The sequence below is a fragment of the Ahaetulla prasina genome, chromosome 1, assembly GCF_028640845.1.
Source record: "Ahaetulla prasina isolate Xishuangbanna chromosome 1, ASM2864084v1, whole genome shotgun sequence".
In the NCBI taxonomy this organism is placed as follows: domain Eukaryota; kingdom Metazoa; phylum Chordata; class Lepidosauria; order Squamata; family Colubridae; genus Ahaetulla; species Ahaetulla prasina.
The window spans coordinates 330,227,499-330,251,631 of NC_080539.1; the positions used below are offsets into that span (position 1 = coordinate 330,227,499).

Sequence of the window (24,133 nt, forward strand, 5' to 3'; positions counted from 1 at the left end):
ATCCGCACTTCCGAAGCTCTTCTCCTGCCAAGCGCCACAGCCAGGCTCGCCTCAAGGAGCTCAACGGGTTTCCTTGAAGCAGCTTGTAGAGGCGGAGGCGCGGGCACCCACTACGCAGGAAGCAAAAGACCCCGTGCTCTTGACTCTCTTCGACAGGTTTGGGAGCATTTTAACGCCCTCGCCAGTCTTGATTTCCTCGTGCGGTTGTCCGAAGAGTCCGGAGTGTGTTGCGTGGGGGGGGGAGGAAACGTCCCCTTTGCGGACCGCATTGATTTTCTGGCGAAGAGGAGTCGCGCCGCACGTGGGAAAGGGCGCGCTTTGGGTGTTTTTAACGACCCGGCATTTGGGAAGGCTGAGGCCCTGACCCAGTTGTGAGATCTGACCGAAGGGCTCGAGTCAGACCCAGCCTGCCCGGTGCTTCCTAGGAGAACATCGAGGAGCCCGAGTTTCATTAACAGGTGGACGGCTCGGAGATCCAGCGAAGGAAGCTGCTCAACGCGATCCTAAAGGACACGCTGTGGAGACGGGCTGCCCATCATCCTCTGTGGGACTTGGGCGGGGGGGGCGGCATTGTGGTCCGCGCTTTGCCCTCTTGCCCCTTCTTGAGCCTGGGAAGTACTTGGAAGGGCGCCTGGGCTTGGATCTGCCCCCTTCGGGAGCTGCGGAACTCTACCCGCCGCCACGGGCTCCGCTGCCGTCTGCCTCGAGGGGGCGCGAGGAGAATGAGCCGTTGAGGGGAGCTGGGAATAAGGCGGACCTCCGGGCGGGCAGAGAGGGATGGCTTGTCGCGGTCTCTGCTCTTGTTCTTCGCCCAGATTTCGCCTCACCAAAGACACCGCCCGGATCCTGCTCCTGGCCGTTCTGACAGTTCTGTACATGGTTTGCGGAGCTGCCATCTTCTCCGTTATAGAGCGGCCCTCCGAGCTGGAAGCCCATCAGAAGTGGCAGATAATCATTGAAAACTTCTCCCAGAAGTACAACCTGCCTTTGGCGGACCTGAGGAGTTTTCTGTTTGAGTACGAGGCCGCCTACCGGACTGGTATCCGGATCAATGTGACGCGGCCCCAGTGGGACATAGTGGGGGCCTTTTATTTTGTAGGCACCGTTTTTTCTACTGTAGGTAAGTGAGGAAACCGCCCAAACACTTCTGCGCTTTCTCTGCCTTACACTGTCTGGCTCTTTTACTTTTCCAGCTCAGAAAATAACTACCATTCACAAGAGAAGACAAAGCATGAATATGTTTTCTCTGATCAACATCAGTGCTGGAAGGTAAAGCTTGTATGGCTGGTATATTTGTATATGTAGCTTGTGAAATGGCTTAGAAGTAAAGTACTTGTGACTAAAATGTGCTTCTCAAAGTTACAGGGTATTTAGAAACACGACAGATTTCTTTCCATAGGGCACATATGTGTGAACTTCACTGCGAAAAGCCAAATTTATTCCATACAGTAAGTACCGAGAGCAATAAGCAAGTTACCCTTCCTTCATGCTTTTCCCACTAGTTTGCTGTATTTTCAATTTTATAATGTATCTTTAAGAATCTCTAAACATGTTATGAAATTCATACTGGCTTTTGCCCACTTTAATCTTGCATGTTCTTGAATATCTCAGTTTCTCATCCTTCTAAATGGCAACACAATTAGCAATGTTCTTTCTCACATAGACATGTGTTAAATACCCAAAGGTATCATTCTCATCAAAGAATTATCTCAGCAAGTGCTCATTTCCTCCCACACAATCATTTAAAAACAATTTTTCATGACAAATCTGTATCACAAAAGAACAAGCAGTGATGTTATCTGTACTGATGAGTCTTTATAATAACTGCATTTAGCAGGTGTAATCGGCTTTTAAGATGCCCCAATTGTACAGTTTTCTTTTGACATTGATTGAGTGAATGTAGTAGGTTTTCGTGTTTTTTGCTGCCTTCAAGACACCAAATTAAATCATGGTGACTGCCAAGACTAGTTCCTACAGTTTTATTAGTAAGGTTTTACAAGTGCTTCCTCATTGCTTTCGTTGTAGGGCTGAGAGAGGGACCAGCCCCAGGTAACACACCTGAGTTTGTACTTAAGACAGAACTAAACCTGATAGGTCTTTTTGTTTGTAGCATGATGCTTTAACAACTGACTCTGTTGTATGTAATATAAATTTCATGTTATATCTCAAATTATTTACAAATGGACATGCTGAAGGAATTCTGCTAAACTATTGGGTTGCTTTCAACTACAAAAACAACAATGTATGCTTTTGGGGGACATTGATATAGCGTCTGGATACAAAAATATAACATCCCCCTATGGACCAGAATATAAACTCCATTTTGTAATTAAATTAGACACATTTACAAAGGATAATTGCCCAGGGCTTATATTTGACAGTGTATAAATGTACCTGTCTATGACAGCATTCAGTCAGCTGTGATTTTTTTCCCAATTAGTTTTTACTCCCATCAACATCTTCAGTATTAATTATACTATTAATCTAACCATTATTAAGTAATTTCTCTCTTTCTACTTTTTCTTTTTGGAAAACCTTTGGAATTTTTATATCTCTCTGCAATTTTTGTATTTTAGCTACAAAGAATAAATAATCAATAATTATACAAACAATTACTATGATTAATTTGAACCTTGAAGTTAGAGATGGAGTTGTCACTTCATTATAGTAATTGGAAGCTTTCGGTATGGATCTGTAGTTTCCTTCCAGACTCACCTGTGGCCTTCCTAAAAGCATTGGACTGGTCACTGTGAAAACAGAACTGGCTGTTCATTCCACTACATTTCCATTTTTCCTTTTCCACCCATGTCATCCAAACCGTCACAGTGTAGATATACCACTCCAGAGCATAAGAAACCTATTGAGGAGAAAAGAGCTAGCTAAAGTGATGTTTTCCCAGGTTGGCATTTCCCATGGATCTCAGGGACTCCTCATCCTTCTTAGATATACTTTTGAGTGCAGACATTAGATGTTTCCCTGTTACAAATTAAATTGTACCCATAGTTTATTTGAAATTTCAGATAAAAGCCTTGAAGAGGCACACATGGTAATATACCGATACTTAGTTCTTACAATGGAAATATTCCAACACTTGCATAAAAAACAAGAGGGATATCAAACTTATTTTTTATCCAGTTGCTCCACTTCCAGTTGTTTTCCCTATCGTTTATTCAATCACCTTCTGTCTTTTTTATGATTCTGCCTAATATTTTATTTTATTTATTTATTTATTTATTTAAATTTCTAGACCGCCCTTCTCCCGAAGGACTCAGGGCGGTTTACAGCCATATAAAAAACAACGTTACAAATATTAAGATAATTTAAAATGAAAAATTTAGGCTAACTCCATTTAAAAACCCATTTAAAATTCCCAATTAAAACTATCAGGCCAGTCCTGCGCGATGAAATAGCCATGTTTTCAGCTCGCGTCGAAAAGTCCGGAGATCAGGGAGTTGGCGGATACCTGGTGGTAGTTCGTTCCAGAGGGTTGGAGCCCCCACAGAGAAGGCCCTCCCCCTGGGGGTCGCCAGTTGACATTGTCTAGCCGACGGCACCCCAAGGAGGCCCACTCTCTGGGAGCGCACTGGTCGCTGGGAGGCCGTCGGTCGCAGTAGGCGGTCCCGTAAATACCCAGGTCCCATGCCATGAAGCACTTTAAAGGTGGTAACCAATACCTTGAATTGCACCCGGAAGATCACCGGAAGCCAGTGCAGCCTACGCAGGAGTGGTGTTATATGGGAGCCTTGACTTGCTCCCTCTATCACCTGCGCGGCTACATTCTGGACCAGTTGAAGCCTCCAGGTGCTCTTCAAGGAGAGCCCCATGTAGAGAGCATTACAGTAGTCCAGACGGGAGGTAACAAGGGCATGAGTGACTGTGCATAGGTAATACATAGCATAAAACCAAAATAAATGTAAAGTTGAAACAGTTCCAGGACAACTTCTGTTCCAAATGCAAAACACAAGCAGAGGAAAGGAGTTTCAGTTTCAGTTTTGTTTTCACAGCAGCAAGCAGCTTTACTACAGAACAGTTGAGCTAAGCCACAGCTAGGCTCCTTCCTGTCTGCTTCTTGTTCACACAGCAGATACTGTTTCACTTTCCAAACAGCCCTCTGATGCTAAGGAGTTCTACTCCCCCTATTCACCTGAAAAGAAATCTGTTCCAAATGCAAAACACAAGCAGAAGAGAGGAGATTCCATTTCAGTTTTACTTTCACAGCAGCAAGCAGGGGATAGGATAGGGGAGGCTTATGTAGGGCAAGCCTGAGGGAGAGAAGGGGGATAGGATAGGATAGGATAGGATAGGATAGGATAGGATAGGATAGGATAGGATAGGATAGGATAGGATAGGATAGGCTTCTGTGGGGCAAGGCTGAGGGAAAGAAGGGGATAGGAGAGGAGAGACCTCTGTGGAGCAAGCCTGAGGGAGAGAAGGGTAGAGGAGGGGCCAATCGTAACTACTCATTAATTTTCAAGTTGTAAGTCAATTTATCAAGCCCGATCACATAGTTTCGTAGCAGAGCACGGGTATTCAGCTAGTATATGAATAAAAAATAAAGACATTAGAATAGAATTTATTGGCCAAGTGTGATTGGACACACAAGGAATTTGTCTTGGTGCATATGCTCTCAGTGTACATAAAAGAAAAAGATATGTTCATCAAGGTTAGATTTCATAATTACTAAAAGGGGCTATAGATTTTGTTACAGATACTTTTACTTTGATCTTAATATGGCATTTCAGTTGCATAATATGAATAGTCACAACTATTCTGACTTGAGTGAAAATTGGCTAGCTTAGTCACTGGGCTAACTTGTGAGTATAATATAAGTGTTAGCTTGCTTGTTCTCAAGTATCATCCATTACCAATTCATCCCTTTCTCCTTCCAATAGATTTCTAGTTTTTTTTCTTTTTGATATGAAAACAAGTACAAAAAACCTCTTGTAAGACTCAGATCACTTTGCACTCTCTCTGTGTGTGTATTCTCCATTTATGCTCCCAGTTATCTCACTGAGCTTGAACATTTTGCTTCAAGTTTCCTGTAAGTCCCTTAAACAGCCTTTTAGAATGGCATTGATAAATCAAATAAGGTTCTGTAGTGTTGCAAAACTTATCTGTGGAGGGCTCATATGACTAATCTTATTAAACATAAACACTTTTTGCCAAGATATATACTTTGAACTGGGGCCATCCAATATTAGTGCCCAGTGTACCCTCTATACTGCACTAGTGAGGTCACATTTGAAATATTGCATCCAGTTCTACTTACCTCAATACAAAAAAGGTGTTGAGGCCTTAGAAGGAGTGCAGAGAAGAACAACAAAGCAGGTAAAGGGTTGCTAGCTGCCTATCGCTTCCTCCATGTACCCCATTTTTGGCCTCCATCTCCCCATTTTCGGTCCGTTCGAGGCAACAGGGATCCCCGCCGCCGCCTATCTCTGCTGCCTGGAAGAGCCCAAAAATGGGATGTGCGGAGCCCGAAAATGGAGCGCACGGAGCCCGAAAACGGGACACGTGGAGGCCGAAAATGGGGCACACGGAAGCGATGGATAGTGGTGATCCCCACAGCCTGGAACAGCTGATAGGTGGTATTCCGGGAGGCAAATCCAACTGCCAATCAGCTGCTTGTGCTAAATCAGACTGTACTGAAGCTGACCAGACTGTTTGCTGTTTGCTGCAAGGAGGCAAATTGCAGGGAGGCAGAGGCAGATATTTTTTTCTTGTTTTCCTCCCCAAAAGCTAGGTGCATCTTATAATCCAGAGCATTTTATAGTCCAAAAAATATGGTATTTACAATGTTGTCAGGGAAAAGGAAGGGAAATCAGTGTAAGATTTTCCTTGGAGGATAAACTGAAATAAAACATAATGAAGGTAATTCATGTGTAAGCACACAAATGATATTTTTACTGTTACATTTTAATTGAATTTGAATCTCATATTTAATGATAAAATATTAATTGTAAGAATTAAAACAATTAAATTAACAATTAAAAGAGACCTGATGGTGCAGTGGTTAGAATGCAGTATTGCAGGAAAACTCTGCCCACAGTCTGGAGTTCAATCCTGACAGGCTCAAGGTTGACTCAGCCTTCCATTCTTCTGAGGATAGTAAAATGAGGACCCTGGTGTTGGGAGCAATATGCTGATATTTACACTGCCCAGAGAGTGCTGCCCTATGGGGTGATATGTAAGTCTAAGTGCTATTGTTACTGCTAAATTGGAAATTGACATGAACAAACAGAACAATTGCTACCATCATGTTTTATTTTCAAAAATGCTTTTAGAACCTACTTAGGCCCAAGAGTATTTTCCTAAAATAAAAATAGTTGAAGGCTGCAACATGGTGCTTTGTTGCCAAGTATATCCCCCAGTCAGAAAAATAGACAGCTGAGATGTATAATTACTATAATAAACTGGGTGAAGATCACCCAGAAACCAACTAATACAGAAATGTGGTCTCCCATATAGTCTCCACTCTGCAGGGGGTAGATTGAAGTGAAGGAGATTTCAAGGGAGTCAGCTGATTGCTTTTCTACACATCTTTATTTTTATTTTATTTATTTGTCACAACAGTATATATAAGCATAAGCATGAAATAACTATACTATATATATTTATTTATTTATTTATTTATTTATTAATTAAACTTTTATACCGCCCTTCTCCCGAAGGACTCAGGGCGGTGTACAGCCAAGATAAAAAGCAGTAAGTATACAAAGTTAAAAATCAATTTAAAATACCTATTCAATAGTGGCCGAATTAAAACCGTCAAATTGACCAACCTAAAATACCCCATATAAAATTACAGAAAATTTAAAGATTTAAAATTTAAAATTTAGAAATTTAAAAAATCTAAAAAATCAGTCCAGTCCCGCTTGGATGAATAAATAAGTTTTTAATTCCCGACGAAAGGTCCGAAGGTCAGATATTTGGCGCAAACCGGGGGGAAGGTCGTTCCAGAGAGTAGGAGCTCCAACAGAGAAGGCCCTTCCCCTGGGGGCCGCCAGCCGGCATTGCTTGGCGGACGGCACCCTGAGAAGACCCTCTCTGTGAGAGCGTACGGGTCGGTGGGAGGCATGTGGAAACAGCAGGCGGTCCCGTAAGTACCCGGGCCCTAAGCCATGGAGCGCTTATATATAAGCATATAAGCATAAGCTTATAAGCATATATATAATCATAAGTATGTAATAACTATATGAAATTGGATACAATCATCGCATTATGATTGTGCTGGCAATAGAAAAAGGTGAAGCAAAAGAGAGATTGTCTACAGAATTTGCTTGTTTTTTCTCTCCCCATCCCCCCTCACAGAGCAGAGTGATTAGAAAGACTGGAGAGAAAGAGATTTTAAGAGAGTGCTGTAAGCTCTTTGCTTAGTATACCAGTGGCTCCCAGTCTTGGGCTGCAGTATAATCATGTTGCTTTCTGTGTGTACAAAGCAGTAAGTAGCACTCCAGAATTTCAAAGTATAAGGGAATGGTTCAGAGGCAAACAAAAGCCAAAGGTGTAAAACTGAGCACAGTTACAGTCATGTGATTTGCCACTTAGATACCGCTTTGCTTGGTAGCAGAGTTGCCATTCCCAATTAAGTTTGTTAAGCAAGGACTACCTGTATATCCTTGACTAGAATAGGCATTCCTTATTTGGGGTTCTTCAGATGTGTTAGCACCATCATTTTCTGATAGCATAACCAGCTATAATTCCACCTATCTGGGGAAATCTGGTTTGGGGGGAAAGACCGATCTAAACTCCCTTCTAAGACAAAGTTACTTGTTAGACATCTGTGAGAGGTTGTCTTTTATTATATGGAACATAAAATGAACAGAATTGTTTGATGCTTTAGAACTGATAGCAGTAAAAGAATATAATGATCTCATTCTTTTTATTAGTCTGTCACTAAACCCATGTTAGTTCTGAATTTTCTTACAGAGTTCTGAAATTCTTAAATTATGACCCTTAGATTTAAAAAACTTTAACTGAAGTAAATTAGCATTAACTCTAATTCCACTCTCCATATATGTACCAGTCAGTGTTCTCTCGTGCTTGCTGACTTTGTTCAGCTCTGTGATATGGAGAAAAATGTAGTGATGGTAAGAGAAAATCTACATGAACTGAAACCTAACTGAACAGAGTTCTAACATAGAAGATAGCATAACTGTAATGTATCTTTAAATGGTTTTGGCGGGAAACAAGCACGTTGCTGATTGGTTGAAGCCGCCGGTTGAACTGTATATAAGGAGAGGTTTTTCCCCAGCCTGGTGGCTGGGTTCACCCTATATTAAAGAGCTGTTGTCACTACCCTGGTCTCCAGCCTCGTTACTTCCCGAACTTAACACTGGCGATGAGGATGGGATTTCGAGGCTAAGGAGCACCAGAATCGAGCTGAAGCACGGAAGAACCGAACCCAGCAAGCTCAGGGCAGAAACGCGGAGATGGCCAGCTACACTCCGCCCGCACCGTTTGACCCAGCCAGGGAGAAATGGGGAACGTACATGACCCGTTTCGAAAGCTTCCTAGAGGCAAACGAACTGCAAGGAGTTCCAGACAACCGCAAAAGGGCATATTTCCTGAGCCACTGCGGTCCCGAGGTCATCGACATCGCGGAAGCCCTGGCAGAGCCAACGCTGGTACAATCGGTATCGTGGCAAACTCTGCAAAATCTATTGAAGAACCATTTCGCGCCAACACCGTCCAAATACGTACGGCGTTTTGAATTTGGGGAGCGCAGACAGCAAGAGGGCGAATCCATCAGCGATTACATGGCCGCCCTGCGAAAAGCCTCCAAGGACTGTGGGTACCGAGACTTGGATGAGGAGCTGTTAGAGCAACTCATCCGTGGGGTCAGAGACATTCGTTTGCGGAGGCGGCTGCTATCAAAGAGCAATCTAACGCTGGCAAACGCTCTGGACGAAGCCAGAGCTCATGAAATGTCGACCCAAGCGGCGGAAACCCTACAAAAGCCACTCACGCCAACAGCGAGCGCGAGCGCGAAAGCAACACCGGTCCACAATGAAGAAATCCAGACCGAATCAGACGGCGAGGATGAGGAAGGAGTTTGCCTCACCGAGAGAAGGGGCAAAGAAGACCGGGAGGAATGCGGAAGTTGCGGAGGGCAACACCAGCGTCAACGATGCAAATTCAAGGACGCTACATGTCGGCGGTGTGAGAAGAAGGGGCACCTGGCTCAAGTCTGTCGAGCACCCCAGCCTTCCCGCCGAAAATTCAAACCGACCAATCAGAGCGCAGGATCGGCAAGGCGACCCGCGATTGGTCAAAACAAAAAGGGCGCGAACTCAAATCGAACGACCGTGATCATAGGCCGTGCAGCAACCCGCGTCGAGAAGAAAATCTTCACTAAACCAAAAATCGAAGGAGTGCCGTGCCGACTAGAAGTGGACACCGGGTCAGCGATCACAATCATGTCCTGGGACACTTTTGCGAAAGCGTTGCCAAGAATCGCCAAACGCAAACTGCAAACACAGCGGCTACGAGTTCACGACTACCAAGGGAATCGCATCCCTGTTCGAGGGACCACCTCCGTCCGCGTCGAGTACGGACCACACAAGAAGACCCTGCCCATCACGATAGTCGAAGGGACCCTGCCAAGCCTGTTGGGACTAGACTGGTTCCGTGCATTGGGCATGGGAGTGACTGGCATCTACCGAAGTGACTTTAACCTAAAAGACACACTCATGAACGAGTTCGAAGATGTCTTCAAGGACTGCCTGGGCAGGTACAAGGGGACCCCTATTTCCTTCAATTTAGACCCCCAGGTAGCCCCCATACGGTTAAAAGCAAGGAGAGTCCCTTTTGCCCTTAAACCCAAGATTGATAAGGAGATAGACAAGCTAATTAGTCAGGGGATACTAGTGCCAGTCGATCATGCAAAATGGGAGACGCCAATCGTCACCCCAGTGAAATCAGATGGGTCAGTTAGAATCTGCGCTGACTACAAGGCAACGTTAAACAAAGCCTTGCAAAAAAGCGCCTACCCGGTCCCCGTGGTACAACATTTGCTGCACTCGCTGGGGCAAGGGCAGGTATTTGCCAAATTAGATTTGGCACAAGCATATCAACAACTACCCGTAGACGCCGACACAGCCGAAGCCCAGACAATTGTGACTCACAGAGGTGCTTTCAAGTGTACCCGGTTACAGTTTGGGGTGAGTGTGGCTCCTGGTCTATTCCAAAATTTAATGGAGCGACTTCTGCAAGGGCTCCCGGGGGTAGTCCCCTATTTCGATGATGTATTAGTATCAGCCGAAAATTTAGAAGAATTGGGGGAGCGTTTGAGAAAGGTTCTGGGCATTTTCCGGTCAGCCGGTCTAAAGGTTAAAGTGAACAAATGCCAGATAGGGGTAGAATCCGTAGAGTTCTTGGGCTATAGAATAGACAAGGAGGGAATTCACCCCACTGAAAGCAAGGTCAAGGCAATCCGAAAGGCTCCAGCGCCTAAAAACAAACCAGAGCTACAGGCATTCCTGGGTCTAGTGAATTTTTACGCGGTCTTTTTAAAAAATAAGGCAACCGTTGCCGAGCCGCTACATAAGTTACTGGGAAAGAATACTGCTTGGTCTTGGGGAAAGTCGGAAGCTAGGGCTTTCGAAGCAGTAAAAAACCTACTCTCGAGCGATAGCTTACTGGTTCAGTATCATAGCTCATTGCCATTGGTATTAGTCTGCGATGCTTCCCCTTACGGGGTGGGGGCTGTGCTCAGCCACAGGTTTCCAAATGGCACAGAAGCCCCAATAGCCTTCTACTCCAGAACGATGTCCTCGACAGAGAGGAACTATAGCCAGTTGGATAAGGAAGCGCTAGCTATTGTGTCAGGGGTAAAAAAGTTTCACGAATACGTTTTTGGTAGAGACTTTGAAATTGTGACTGACCATAGACCACTGTTAGGAATACTGGCTGGCGACCGCCCAACGCCTGTGGCACTTTCGCCACGATTGACCCGATGGACTATCTTCTTAGCCGCCTATTCCTACAAACTGCAGCATCGGCCCGGAAAAGAGTTGGGGCATGCGGACGCTTTAAGCAGATGCCCACTACCAGGGGCGATCGAAGACCCCACCCCGGGGACGCCCATATTGTTAATTGACTCTCTGGACTCTGGCCCAGTCACATCTAAGGAGGTGGCTCGGGCGTCATACCGGGACATTACTTTGAGAACTGTACTTGGTTGGGTACAAAGAGGGTGGCCCGCTGCGCCGGGCGAGCGTTTTAAAGAATTTGTTAAAAAACGTGAAGAGCTTTCGGCTCAAGGGGGGTGCCTGCTATGGGGGGATAGAGTGGTGATCCCAGAAAAATTGAGGAAAAGGGTGTTGGACCTCCTCCACGAGGGTCACCCAGGGATCGTTAGGATGAAGGGTCTAGCGAGAAGCTATGTGTGGTGGCCCTTAATGGACTCAGAAATTGCTGAAAGGGTAGGGAAATGCCAGGCCTGCCAGGAGTCCAGACCGCTACCCCCAACGGCCCCGGTTCGGGAATGGGAGAAACCCCAGGGCCCCTGGTCTAGAATACACATTGATTTTGCCGGCCCCTTCCACGGCCAAACTTTCCTGGTCGTAGTAGATGCCTACTCCAAATGGCTGGAAATCATTCTCATGAGATCCATGACAGCCGAGGCCGTGATCTCAGTCCTACGGCATCTATTTGTAACCCATGGGTTGCCCGACACGCTAGTTTCCGATAACGGCCCGCAATTCACGGCAGCCCAATTTGAGGAGTATTTGGCAGAAGAGGGCATCCGACATGCCCTCTCGGCGCCCTTCCACCCTGCGACGAATGGCCTTGCAGAGCGTTCCGTCCGGAGCGCAAAAGAGGCATTGTCCAGACTTAAGCCAGGCGACTGGCAAACAAAAATCGATGTTTTCCTGGCCGTCCAACACAGAACCCCCTGTGTCACAACCGGCAGAAGCCCAGCCGAATTACTAATGGGCCGAAAGCTCAGGTGCCCCCTAGACCGGCTAAATCCAAACTATACGCCGGAGGGTTACAAGGGGGAAATAGGAAAAACAAGAGAAATGGACATAGGCGACCGAGTGTGGGCACACAACTATGGTGAAGGCCCAACATGGATAGCAGGACAAATCCTAAATAGAACGGGTCCAAAATCATACTTGGTAGAGTTAAAGGACGGCCGAGTATGGAGGCGCCACATAGACCAAATACGAAAACGCATAGCCGAACAATCTGAATTAATCGAAACGGGCCCTGACTACACCATGTTTGATTCCACAGCTGACTCAAACCCGACAAAATCGCAGGACTTATCTGAAATTCCGGAGGTCCAGCGACGCCCACAGGTTCCAGTAGAAAACAGCAGGGACGACTCGGCTATTAATCCAGGGCCGGATGGCCTAGAGGAGGAGCTGAGAGGAGCAAACAGCCCCTCCGGTCAGCTCGACCCACTCCCAGGGAATGTACTGCGCAGGTCCGAAAGAGTCAGGAGACGCCCAGTCTATTTGCGTGATTACGTTGAAAAATAATATGTAAATATGGGTAAAGTGTTTTCTGGGAGGGAAGGAGTGTAATGTATCTTTAAATGGTTTTGGCGGGAAACAAGCACGTTGCTGATTGGTTGAAGCCGCCGGTTGAACTGTATATAAGGAGAGGTTTTTCCCCAGCCTGGTTGCTGGGTTCACCCTATATTAAAGAGCTGTTGTCACTACCCTGGTCTCCAGCCTCGTTACTTCCCGAACTTAACAATAACCTCACATCTAATTGCCAATTGCAGTAATCCATTAGTTCTGTTTTCCTTGTAATAATGTAAATTTCATATTTTAATTTAATGAATAAGATTAGAAAAATTGTATAACTGCTTTCTTCATAGAATTTTAGAAAAAAATACACTATGTAGAATTGAACAAGATGTTCCTTTTATATTTTTTCTGGAAGACAATATCAAAAAATATTCAAAATATTTATCATTAATCGGTTAGTAATTATGGAACTTGTATCAGACAGTTAGGTTTTTTTAATGTAATTCAGATGAACATTTCTAATGTACAGATTTTGTTAAAGCACATCGACTCCTTGGCCTGGATTTTTCTTGTTGCCACAGCTCCACTGTTGCTTGGTGACTAACAAAGTCAGCTTGATAGTTACAATGAATAAGATGACAAAAACAATGCTGTGAGGATTTTTCTCACTGGTATTGCATCTGTTGGAGAGTCAGTCAGGTTTGATTGATATTTTAGATCCACTTTCAGAATTTTGACATGCAGGTTACTCTGAAAATGGGGAAGGAGCTTGCAGCCACACTGAAGATGGGAGATACCAAATTGATAAATGTATTGTGCATAGTATGATGGTCCCATTGGTTGCTGACTTGGAGGAGAAGCAAAACGTCTTCAAGGAAAAACAACAAAAGTCCAGTTGCCTTTTAAAAAAGCACCTTTGGGTTACCTGGTAGACCATCACTTTGGCATTATTGGAGGCATGCTCACAAAGATGTTGCTATAGGCAACAAGCAGATAAATGTATCTTTCAATTTCAGATAAACACAGGGATGAAAAACTCAATAGAATCTGATCTCATAAGAGATAGTAATTCAGCCACTCATATTGTGTTTTGTATTACTTAACTGGTATCACATGGGTCAGCCAATATTCTTGAGAGTTATCACTGAACTTTAGCAGTAGGACTACTAGTCTTCCTTCCTTCCTTCCTTCCTTTCTTCCTTCCTTCCTTCCTTCCTTCCTTCCTTCCTTCCCATTGCATACATTTTAGTAACCAAAGCAAATTTATTTTAAAAAACCTTGCAAGTAATATACAGCAAGTAATGCTGTATATTAAAACTCATTTAGAAGTATACAGTGCACGGGTTGGAGCTGCCTTTTAAAATAAATTAAGAATTTCAACTAATGCAGAAAACGGCAGCCTACCTATATAAGCAAGTACAGATTGATATTCACACAGATAACATTTAAAAGCATCAGTCTAGGCTGCCAATTTGTTTCTATATTAACATGTAGTGTGGCATTTTTTTGGATTGCTACTCTGTGTTCCTAAATTAATCTTTGTACTGATTTATGATCTGGCCTTGGGAAATTGCACAGGAGACTCTAGGATGGTGGTGATGGTGGTGTTTGGTAAAAGTATGGTTATCCTCCCTTAAGTGAGAGCTGGAGATAAAGAGTGAATCTGTGAGCCTGCATGGTTTTGTGTCTAGATTGCACACATCTTAGCTATCATGCAGGAGGTGCATTGGTTGCTGATTTGTTTCTGGTGCTGATTATCACCTTTAAAGTAATACATGACTTGGGGCCAGGTTATTGAAGGACTATCTTTTCCCAGTTACATCTACCCAACCCACCAGATCAGGAAGGCATGGGATATAATCCTCCAAGTGAGACCACAAAGAAGGATTTTTTTCATGGTGGCTCCCTCTCTGTGGGACATCATCCCCATGGAAATAAGATTGGCCTCCACCTTTATACTCTTCAAAAGTCCCTGAAGATAATTTTGCCAGTGGGCATGTGGAGCCCAAATTGATATGGAGCGTATCAAGTGACTTGATTAAATATTATTGTCAGGGAATTGGGGTTGAATTGGGTTTTGTATTAGGTTTTTTTTCCTGCAAGCTGCACAGAATCACAATGAAGGAGTTGGGTGACCATATACATTTTTTAAAATAAATGCCAAGCTCAAGATACTACACTGCTCAAAAAAATAAAGGGAACACTTAAACAATACAATGTAACTCCAAGTCAATCACACTTCTGTGAAATCAAACTGTCCACTTAGGTAGTAACACTGATTGACAATCAATTCCACATGCTGTTGCACACATGGAATAGACAACAGGTGGAAAGCAAGACATCCCCAATAAAGGAGTGGTTCTGCAGGTGGTGACCACAGACCACTTCTCAGTTCCTATGCGTTCTGGTTGATGGTTTGGTCACTTTTGAATGCTGGCGGTGCTGTCACTCTAGTGGTAGCATGAGATGGAGTCTACAACCCACACAAGTGGCTCAGGTAGTGCAGCTCATCCAGGATGGCACATCAATGCGAGCTGTGGCAAGAAGGTTTGCTGTGTCTGTCAACTTCAAAAGCTGAGAATGGACTGAAATGTTCTCAGTCCTAATCTACTATTACTTCCACTTAAATGATTTTAAGTGATGTATGTATCAGAGAGTGGCAGAGGCCTATCCACACTTTTGGTAGTACATATAGAAAATGCCAAACGTCCTGCACGGTGTTGGGCTGTAAGCACAAACCCCACCTGTGGACGTCGGGCCCTCATACCACCCTTATGGAATCTGTTTCTGACCGTTTGAGCAGCCACATGCACATTTGTGGCCCGCTGGAGGTCATTTTGCAGGGCTCTGGCAGTGCTCCTCCTGTCCCTCCTTGCACAAAGGTGGAGGTAGCGGTCCTGCTGCTGGGTTGTTGCCCTCCTACGGCCTCCTCCACATCTCCTGATGTATTGGCCTGTCTCCTGGTAGTGCCCCCATGCTCTGGATCACTATTGATCCAAAATTGATAGATTCATTATCATAATTTTTCCTTTTTTTGTATATAATTTTTTTTAAAGTTTTACATAGTTAAAAGTTTATATGAAAGCATATAAAGAAAAGTTAAAAAGAAAATAAATAAAAGAAAAAGTACAAAAAGCAATGCAATTAGAGAAAAAGGGAAAAAAAGTAGAAGTAGCTTCTAATCTTCTTTGCAGTATATAAGCTACAGGTATCTCTCCTCCCTCATTAAGATTACAGATTCCTTCTGTCCTGTAGTCAAACTTTTCAAATTAGAATATACAAATTCACCATTTTACATTTTTTCATTTTAGCAGAAACGCCATAAAATGTTTCCATAGAATTATCACTCTCAGGACTCATAGTGGGAATAATAATAACTCCACTAGAAACTATAGTTTTTCTATACGTACTACCAAAAGTGTGGATAGGCCTCTGCCACTCTGATACATACATCACTTAAAATCATTTAAATAGAAATAATAGTAGATTAGGACTGAGAATATTTCAGTCCATTCTCAGCTTTTGAAGTTATCTGAGTAACTTTGGACCAGTCAGCCCTCTCTCTTAACGCAATGTATTACACAAAGTTATTATTGTGGGGTAAAATTAGAGGAGGCGATATTGTATATCATGCCTTGAGCTCATGGTAGAAAAATGGGTTCAAAAATAAATAAACAGTGAAAGTGAAGGAAGTAGGTAGTCCTTTAAAACACATGCTCTAATTTGTAATCTATGTGTTAATCTTTAAATCAATCAAGTGCTCTCTCAGGATTTTAACATGGCCCACACTTTGAAAAGACAAAAAATGTGGTCCAAAAATTTTTTATTGGAGTCCCTCTAATCTAGTTGCTGTCACTTAGTCTTTGGCAGTTATAAATCTCACTTCCTGGCTGTGGAGCTGATGTTAAATGCTATAGATGTTTCCTACACATTTCTTTCTGATTTTCCTCTCCCCAGTCTTCAGTTCTGAATGCTTTGGACACCCAATCTGACTAAATCATACTTCAGTTTTATTTGAGCCATGACAGTGCCATCACCCTCTCAAGCTTGCACACAATGGTATATTAATAGTGAACAGAAGCTTATAAGGAATAATATTGTGAAACACTATGAAATTTTACATAAATGCATATTATAACTATTCTATTACCACTGAGAGACACTCTAAAAATATACTGACTTCTTATGTGCAATATCTTATTGCTCAGAAATCTTGTTTACATAACATTTTTCTATTTTTATCTTCCAGGATTTGGCAGAACTACACCAACTACCAGAACAGGCAAACTTTTTCTGATATTTTTTGGCCTTTTTGGCTGTGCAGCGACCATCTTGTTCTTCAACTTATTCCTTGAGCGCCTGATCACAGTTATAGGATATGTTATGAAGACTTACCATGAGAGGAAGCTAAAACGAAAATTTCCTAAAGATGTCCAGCAGGCTGGGATTGATGAAGTAGACAGCTTAGCTGGATGGAAGCCCTCTGTGTATCATGTCATGCTTATCTTGTGTTTGGTATCAGTCATTGTTTCCTGTAGTGCCTCTGCTATGTTCTCAGCAACAGAAGGATGGAGTTACTCTGATTCCCTTTATTATTGCTTTGTGGCCTTCAGTACTATTGGTTTTGGTGACATGTTGAGTGGTTGGAATCCACGCTACAAAAGTCAACACCTTTATCGGTTTGGCAACAGTGTTGTTATACTCATAGGGATATGTTTTATCTATTCCTTATTTAATGTGATCGCCATTGTTATCAAACAGTTCTTAAACTGGATATTAAAGAAAATGGGCAGCACATGTCGTAAGTGCCGAAAAAAACTCTTGAGGTCACAGAAAAATGTTGTGATGCCAGGGACTATGTGGGGACAGCGCAACGTATCAATTGAATCAGATGGTGTCCTTGACAGTGAGACAGAAGGACGAGGAATATCTGGTGAAATGTCCATGAAAGACCTCTTAGCTGCTAACAAAGTATCACTTGCTGCCATACAAAAACAATTGGCTGAAATTCCTCCTCGCAGACCACCAGTGCCAAATGGATTTCCAGGTGGAGTAGGTGCTTTGGGAATGATGAGCAATAGGCTGGCAGAGACAAGTACTGATAGGTAAACATTAACACTGGAATATGTCAGTAAATATGAGAAGATAAAAATCAAATCACAGAGACAGCTAACTGAACAAGATGATTTTCAGAAAGACAAGTCCTAGTTTCGTTGCTGGCAGTTAGTTATGTGTTGCATTTTGCACATAATGGTCTGCTCTTGCTCAATAGCCCCTGCTGAAGATGATTGAAAGGTATCATTTCATGTAGCCGCACTTAAAAGTTTCAGCAGTATGTGTCAAAAGCATGAGAAAGTAAACAAAACACCCAATAGACTAAATTTGCTTCATTAGTAATTTAGTCTTGGAAACTGCTGTGTTATTGTAGCTTATCAGCTTCAGCACAGAGTACAAGTGTTAGTGTGAAAAAGACGTCTCCTTGAGCCAGTATGGGACCTTCTCCATCCCGTATCACTGAAATAGCTGCTGCCATTGACTGCTTACCCTGTGTCATCCTTCTTTTGATTAACTACTAATCTATCCTCGTTGCTCTAGCCCAGAGTTCTAGGTTGGCAATCAAGAAAGTACAGCAGACTAGAAGTCCCTATGTCAAACATTTTTACATTAGATGGCATGTACAAACCAAGGTTTTCTCTGTATCAGTCAAAAGACTACTCATGGGGTCAGTTGACAGTGTAGAATTCATTTCAGCTAAAAAAATTATTGTTCAAAAGGCTAAGTTATTCTTTTAATTTATGACACAGGAAAACAGTTCTACACACACACACACACACACACACACATATACATATACATATATATATATATATATTTATATATATATATATATATATATATATATATATATATATATATATATATATATATATATATTTGTTTTCTGAGGTTTTAGGTGTTTGTATGTAGGTCTTTGGTTATTCGGGTTTTCTCTCGCGTAAAATTGGAAGTATCTTGGCGACGTTTCGACGAAGTCTCATTCGTCATCTTCAGGCTTCAGCTTCGTGCTTCTGGGAGTAATGTTACTCGTCGAAACGTCGCCAAGATACTTCCAATTTTACGCGGGAGAAAACCCGAATAACCAAAGACCTATATATATATATACATATACATACATGAATATAAATTCACATACACACACACTAATTCTAATCCAGAGATGCTGTGCATCGGAAAGTACACCACAAAAGAATACAGTAGTTGTGTCAGGAGGTAAAGTCAAGAATCAGACAAATCATAGAATGAGTTCTAATGAATGCTCAGAAGCAGACAGTTGCTTTTGAATTTATATGTGAAAAGTTCTTCACTGCTTATTCAGAGATTTTTGCAGGCGATCTTCATCTTCCAGGATTATTTCTCATTTCTGCACACATCAGAATTCTGCACTGTGTAATGTGTTTGCAAGAGTTAATCATTAGATTGATATGGAGTGGCATGTTAGTGCATAAAACCTTTGTTTTGCCCATATTATCAGGACCAAGTGTATATTTCTAATAGCAAAATTCTTCCATTAGAAATAGTGAAATAAAATTAGGTGAAATTCATTAGAACCATAAAACATCTTAGCTTTCAAAATGTATCTTCTAATCTTCAGTTCCAAAGCCTGATCTAATTTTTTTATTATTATTCATGGGCTGAACTCTTTGGAAATATTGCTACCCAACAGCAACTGTCTGCAATTAGGCACTTTGTCTTATGGATGTTTTGTTTTAAGAAAATGTTTTATGACATTTTGTATTACCTCATAAACTATGATAATGTTTATGACATAAAATATTTTTATAAACTTTGCTAAATTTCAATTCCATGGGAATCATGGGCTCTATATTTTTGATGCATTCTGCAGTTTGAGGTATCCAAATTCAAATTGAGTGAATTTGAAAAGTAAATTTTAAAGGGTAAGTAAATTCAGTACTGAATTAATTTAAGGAAAAACATGTCAAGAGCTTATCGTGTAAGTATCCATGGACATGAAATGCTGGGCAAGTACCATTTTAACATACAAGTATCTATTTTCTCCAGCCTTTTTCATACAGTAATTCTTGATGATGATAATGACAGAGCTTTGATTAGGAAAGATGAAAATTCCTCATTCTGCTGAATAAAATCACTCAAGTGCTCAATGTGATGTGGGCAACTAAATGAGAACTGTTTTAATGATGAATTAAACAAGGAAACCAGAAATCAAATGGATTAATAATGACTGGAGAACAGCATTTTACATTAAATAATGAAATAAATAAATTAAATAGAAGGGGAAGAGGTTGTAAAAATAAGAGTCACATTCATTTATTCCTGTTCAAAGTTGTTAAAATTGATAATATTTATACAGCATAACTTAGGCATAGATAGATATGATAAAATCCAATATACAAAGAATTAATAAAAGCCTTTGCTGTCATTTGCACTGAGCAATGGCTTCTATGCTCGTAAAGCAAGGGAAATTGTCTTTAAAATGCACCAACATTTCTATAGAAAAAAGTCAGAAAAGCAAATGAAACCCATTTTTTTTGAGCATTGAAGCATAACAATAAAAATGCCACATTTCTGATGTGCCATCACAGCCAGTTATTCTAACATGGATGTTAAAAGTTTAAGAAAGAGAGAACAATGAGCCCTCTTAACACAAGTATGGAGATGTTAAGAAGACTTCATCTATCAAATTATTTCACAGCACATGAAACAGAGTGGTGCAGTGGCTTAGAGGTGGAGCTCTTGCCTCAATCAGGAGGCTGTGAGTTCTATTCTAGGTAGCGGCAGATATTTCTCTGGGCACAATGAGAAAATATCGCTGCGAACTCCACATTGGCAACAGGAAGGGCATCCGGCCAGAAAAACACTCGGCTCCATTCATTGACCCTGACTCCACCCTAATGCAAGGGATAACGGGGTCATTAAAAAAAATTATATTCATTAAGCAACAAAAGCATGGGTCCACAATGCAATAAATAGTCTCCAACCTTTCTCCTTCCAATCCTCTGAGTTTTACAGATCCTGGTTCACCTTTTTGCCATAGTACAGAGGCTTTGTAGTAATTCCAGCTGCCACCACCGATCTGCTTAAGTATGGCTTTATGTGACAATTTCCTTCATGATCCCAGGATGTGGCACATACAGGGATCCATCCCCAGCACTTACTGATGTTAATTAAGTACACTTAACTTAGGACTAAAATAATGAGGGTTATAATAATAACAAAAAATAAATTCTGTAGTATCACCTAGTCTATAGCTTTAAGGTACATGACCAGAAAAAAATAGCACTCCCATTTTCATGAGTTGCAAGCCAAAGCAGGAAATATAGTTTAAGCATTTAAAAAAGGAACTTTTAAAAATGTGACTACTTTTCAGGTAGTCAAATATTCAAGTCAATGAGCACAAGAAATTGTAAATAGGATCTTCGATATGAGTCTTCCATAAAATGTTATGGGGAAACAAACAGATCCACAATTAGCAGGACCTGAGGCTTACTGCTGTATAACTTCACACACATAAATTATTAGCTATTAGAGATAATTGCTAGAAACAATCAAGCTCCCAGAAAATATAGCATAAGATTCTGAGGGAGCATTCTATCTTTCTAAACCCTGTTCAAGGACCATCTGATTGAATATTACTTAGATAAGACTTGCTTCTTCCAGACTTTCATTTTTTAATTATATGCTTAAGAACAATTTAATGTTACTCCTTTGCTTTTTTTGGAGACTTGGATCCCAATTCCAGCATTCCCTCCCTCACTTACATTCCAGAGACATGAGGTTTATTCTTCAGTACAGATTTAGGCAGTTTTCTTCTCCATTAACCTGAAGTCCTGTTATCCCTGTTTTCAAGTATTGCCTTTCTCTATTTTACTAGAGACAAACTCGCCATGGGCCTTTTCCCAGCCTCCATATTAGTTTACATCTTTCATCAATCTCATTTTTCTTCCTTCATTTAAGGTTAAAAAAATAAAGCATTACGATTTTGTTCATAAATGGTTTAAGAGCCATTTTAGTCTAGTAATTAAAGTATCAGGCTAGAAACCAGGAGACTGTGAGTTCTAGTTCCACCTTAGGCCTGAAAGCCAGCTGGGTGATTTTGAATCATTCATTCTCTCAGGCCAATCCATATAACATAGTTGTTGCTGTGGGGAAAATAGGAAGAAAATGGAATATTAGGTATGCTCACCACCTTAAGTTATGTATAAAAATAATAAAGGCAAGATTAAAATCTAAAATTAAAAAATTAAATTAAGCAAAATATTGTTTATTTAAGTACAATTTACTCTATAAATCTCAGTTGGCCAGGCATGTATAACTTGCTAGGCTACAAACTAGTGTAGTGGTGGCTGGGATCAGACAATGTTGGTAAACCAAAGCCAATCCAAAAACTCTGCCAAAAAGCCTCCTGAATATCTATATTGAATCTAGTATGCCAATAAAGGCTACAGGAGGTGTGGTAATGGTTCCCACAATAGTTCTTTCTGTTGCTCAGATTGTCATTTACATGTCAGTAAGAAAGTATAATTCTGGTAAATGAAAAACTTGCAGATGTATTTGAAATTATGTGAAGCTTCACTGAATTTGCAGCTCTTGAGAATATTTCAAGTAACTCAGGCTACTTGAAATGTTCAATTGCACTGGTGAGGAGATCAACAGCTATTAGTTATATGATTTCTCTGAAAAGAATCAACTAATTTAGCAATGCCGATAGCAACAGCACTTAGACTTATATACTTTACAGCCTAAACTACAGCCTACAGCTAAGCGGTTTACAGAGTCAGCATATTGCCCCCAGCAATATGGGTGTCAACTCACAAAGCATCCCTGACCTGCTCTCGAATTGCCATAGGCAAGGGCAGGGGTGAAATGCTCCTAGTTCGGACCGGATCACCTAGCAGTGGCAGCGGGTGGTTCGGAGAACCGGTAGCAAAAATCCCTGCCCCCCCCCCCATGCCCAGCTGAGCCGTGTGATCATCAGAGGGTTGTTTTTTTTTACTTTTAAAAGCATTTTTTCTTTGGCCGAAAAAAAGCTTTTAAAAGAAAAGAAAAGCCTCTGATGATTGCGTGGCTCAACTGGGATCGTCAGAGGAGCCTTTTAAAAACATTTTTTCGGCTGAAGAGGTTGTAGAAAAAATGCTTTTAAAAGTAAAAAAAAAAAGTTGGCCATGCCCACCCAGTCACATTACCCCCGCCACCAAGTCATACCCACAGCTGCATCAAGGAGCTAGTATCTCAGTCAAAACAAGGCACATTCCAACCCATACACCAAGATCATCTCCATGGAAACCCACAGTGGCCAGAGGGAGTGACTTTTACAACCCACGAAATTGCTTCATTGGGGAATGTGACTGATGATACATATTGGGGGGAGGGGGAAACAGGATCAGAAGTAAAGTGCAAATTAACTGAGGTCAGAGTCCCTCCACCTGATCTGTGCCTGCCTGAAGCTCCTAATAAATAACTGGATTTCTTTTGAAGCTTGGCTTGAGCTCATGTTTAATTAGGACATACGTTAGAACTCTGACACTGGGTCATTTTACCAACCTCGGAAGGATGGAAGGCTGAGTCAACCTTGAACCTGGTGAGATTCGAACTGCCAACTGCTGGCAATCAGCAGTCAGCAGAAGTAGCCTGCAGTACTTCATTCTAACCACTGTGCCACCACAGCTCATTATTTAGTCGTGTTCTTCTGATATCATTTTTATTTATACATGCAGGCTGACAATAAGGTAAGTTCATTGGACTTCCGGTTTGGCACCGTAGGTGATGGCGGTGATCTTTACGATCACCAACCTCTGGATTATGTGGAATCGCTAGGACAGCTTAAATCTGCTGCCCAGCGGTTCGGAAAACCCCCTCTTCGGGAGAAGGAGAAGGGGTGAGCTGAGGGCAGAGGTTGAATTTCCCTAAAGCCCCTGAGAAAAAAGGGGTTTGAAGGGTTAAGTTCCCTCCAGTAACCCGAAGTGCTCCAGATCCGAGGATTCTTCTGCTTTGGCGGAACCAATCACCACGACCAAACGCCGAGATTTATTTTGGACAATAAAGGATTATACCGGACAGAACGAAAGTGGGAGAACTTTAAGCAAGTAGCCAAGCCGATTCCCCGATACTTTGTAACAAGCTTGAAAACAGCAAGAAAATGGAGGCGTTAACGAGTGGAAAGCGAAAGTGATACTTTCAGCGTGTGCCTCTGCAGTTGGTAATTTGCATGTTACTTGCTGCTTTAACTCTTTGCTGCCTGCTGATAGAATCTAGGGAGATTTTTTAAATACTGCTTTAAAAGACTGTGTTTCTCAGAAGTTAAGAAGATTTAAAGTGAATATTAAGTTGGAAATAAATAAATAAATAATTTTATAGAAGATGGCAGCCAAACAATTAAAGTCTACTGTAACAAAGAGCTTTGGAACTTTATCAGCTGGTGCCTCTCCAGCTCATACAGCAGAGACTAGAACATTGAATTTAGAGGCGTTACAAGAGAACTTAAAAGGCTTTATAGAAGAAAAATTTAAAGTTATAACTGATGAGATGTCTGAAATGAAAGAGCAGATATCAGAAATTCAAGTGGGAAATAAAGAAGTTAAAGAAGGATTTGTAATGGCAGTACAAAGTTT

At 41.8% G+C, this 24,133-nt stretch overlaps 1 protein-coding gene across 1 annotated transcript; it reads left to right on the forward strand.

Moving 5' to 3' along the window:
- Positions 1-747: 747 nt before the first annotated feature.
- Positions 748-17,961, forward strand: KCNK13 (potassium two pore domain channel subfamily K member 13). Its single transcript, XM_058168475.1, has 2 exons — positions 748-1,120; positions 16,735-17,961. Exons 1-2 carry the CDS (start codon positions 778-780, stop codon positions 17,592-17,594), a joined length of 1,203 nt encoding a protein of 400 aa, XP_058024458.1. The 5' UTR covers positions 748-777; the 3' UTR covers positions 17,595-17,961.
- The last annotated feature ends 6,172 nt before the right edge of the window (positions 17,962-24,133 follow it).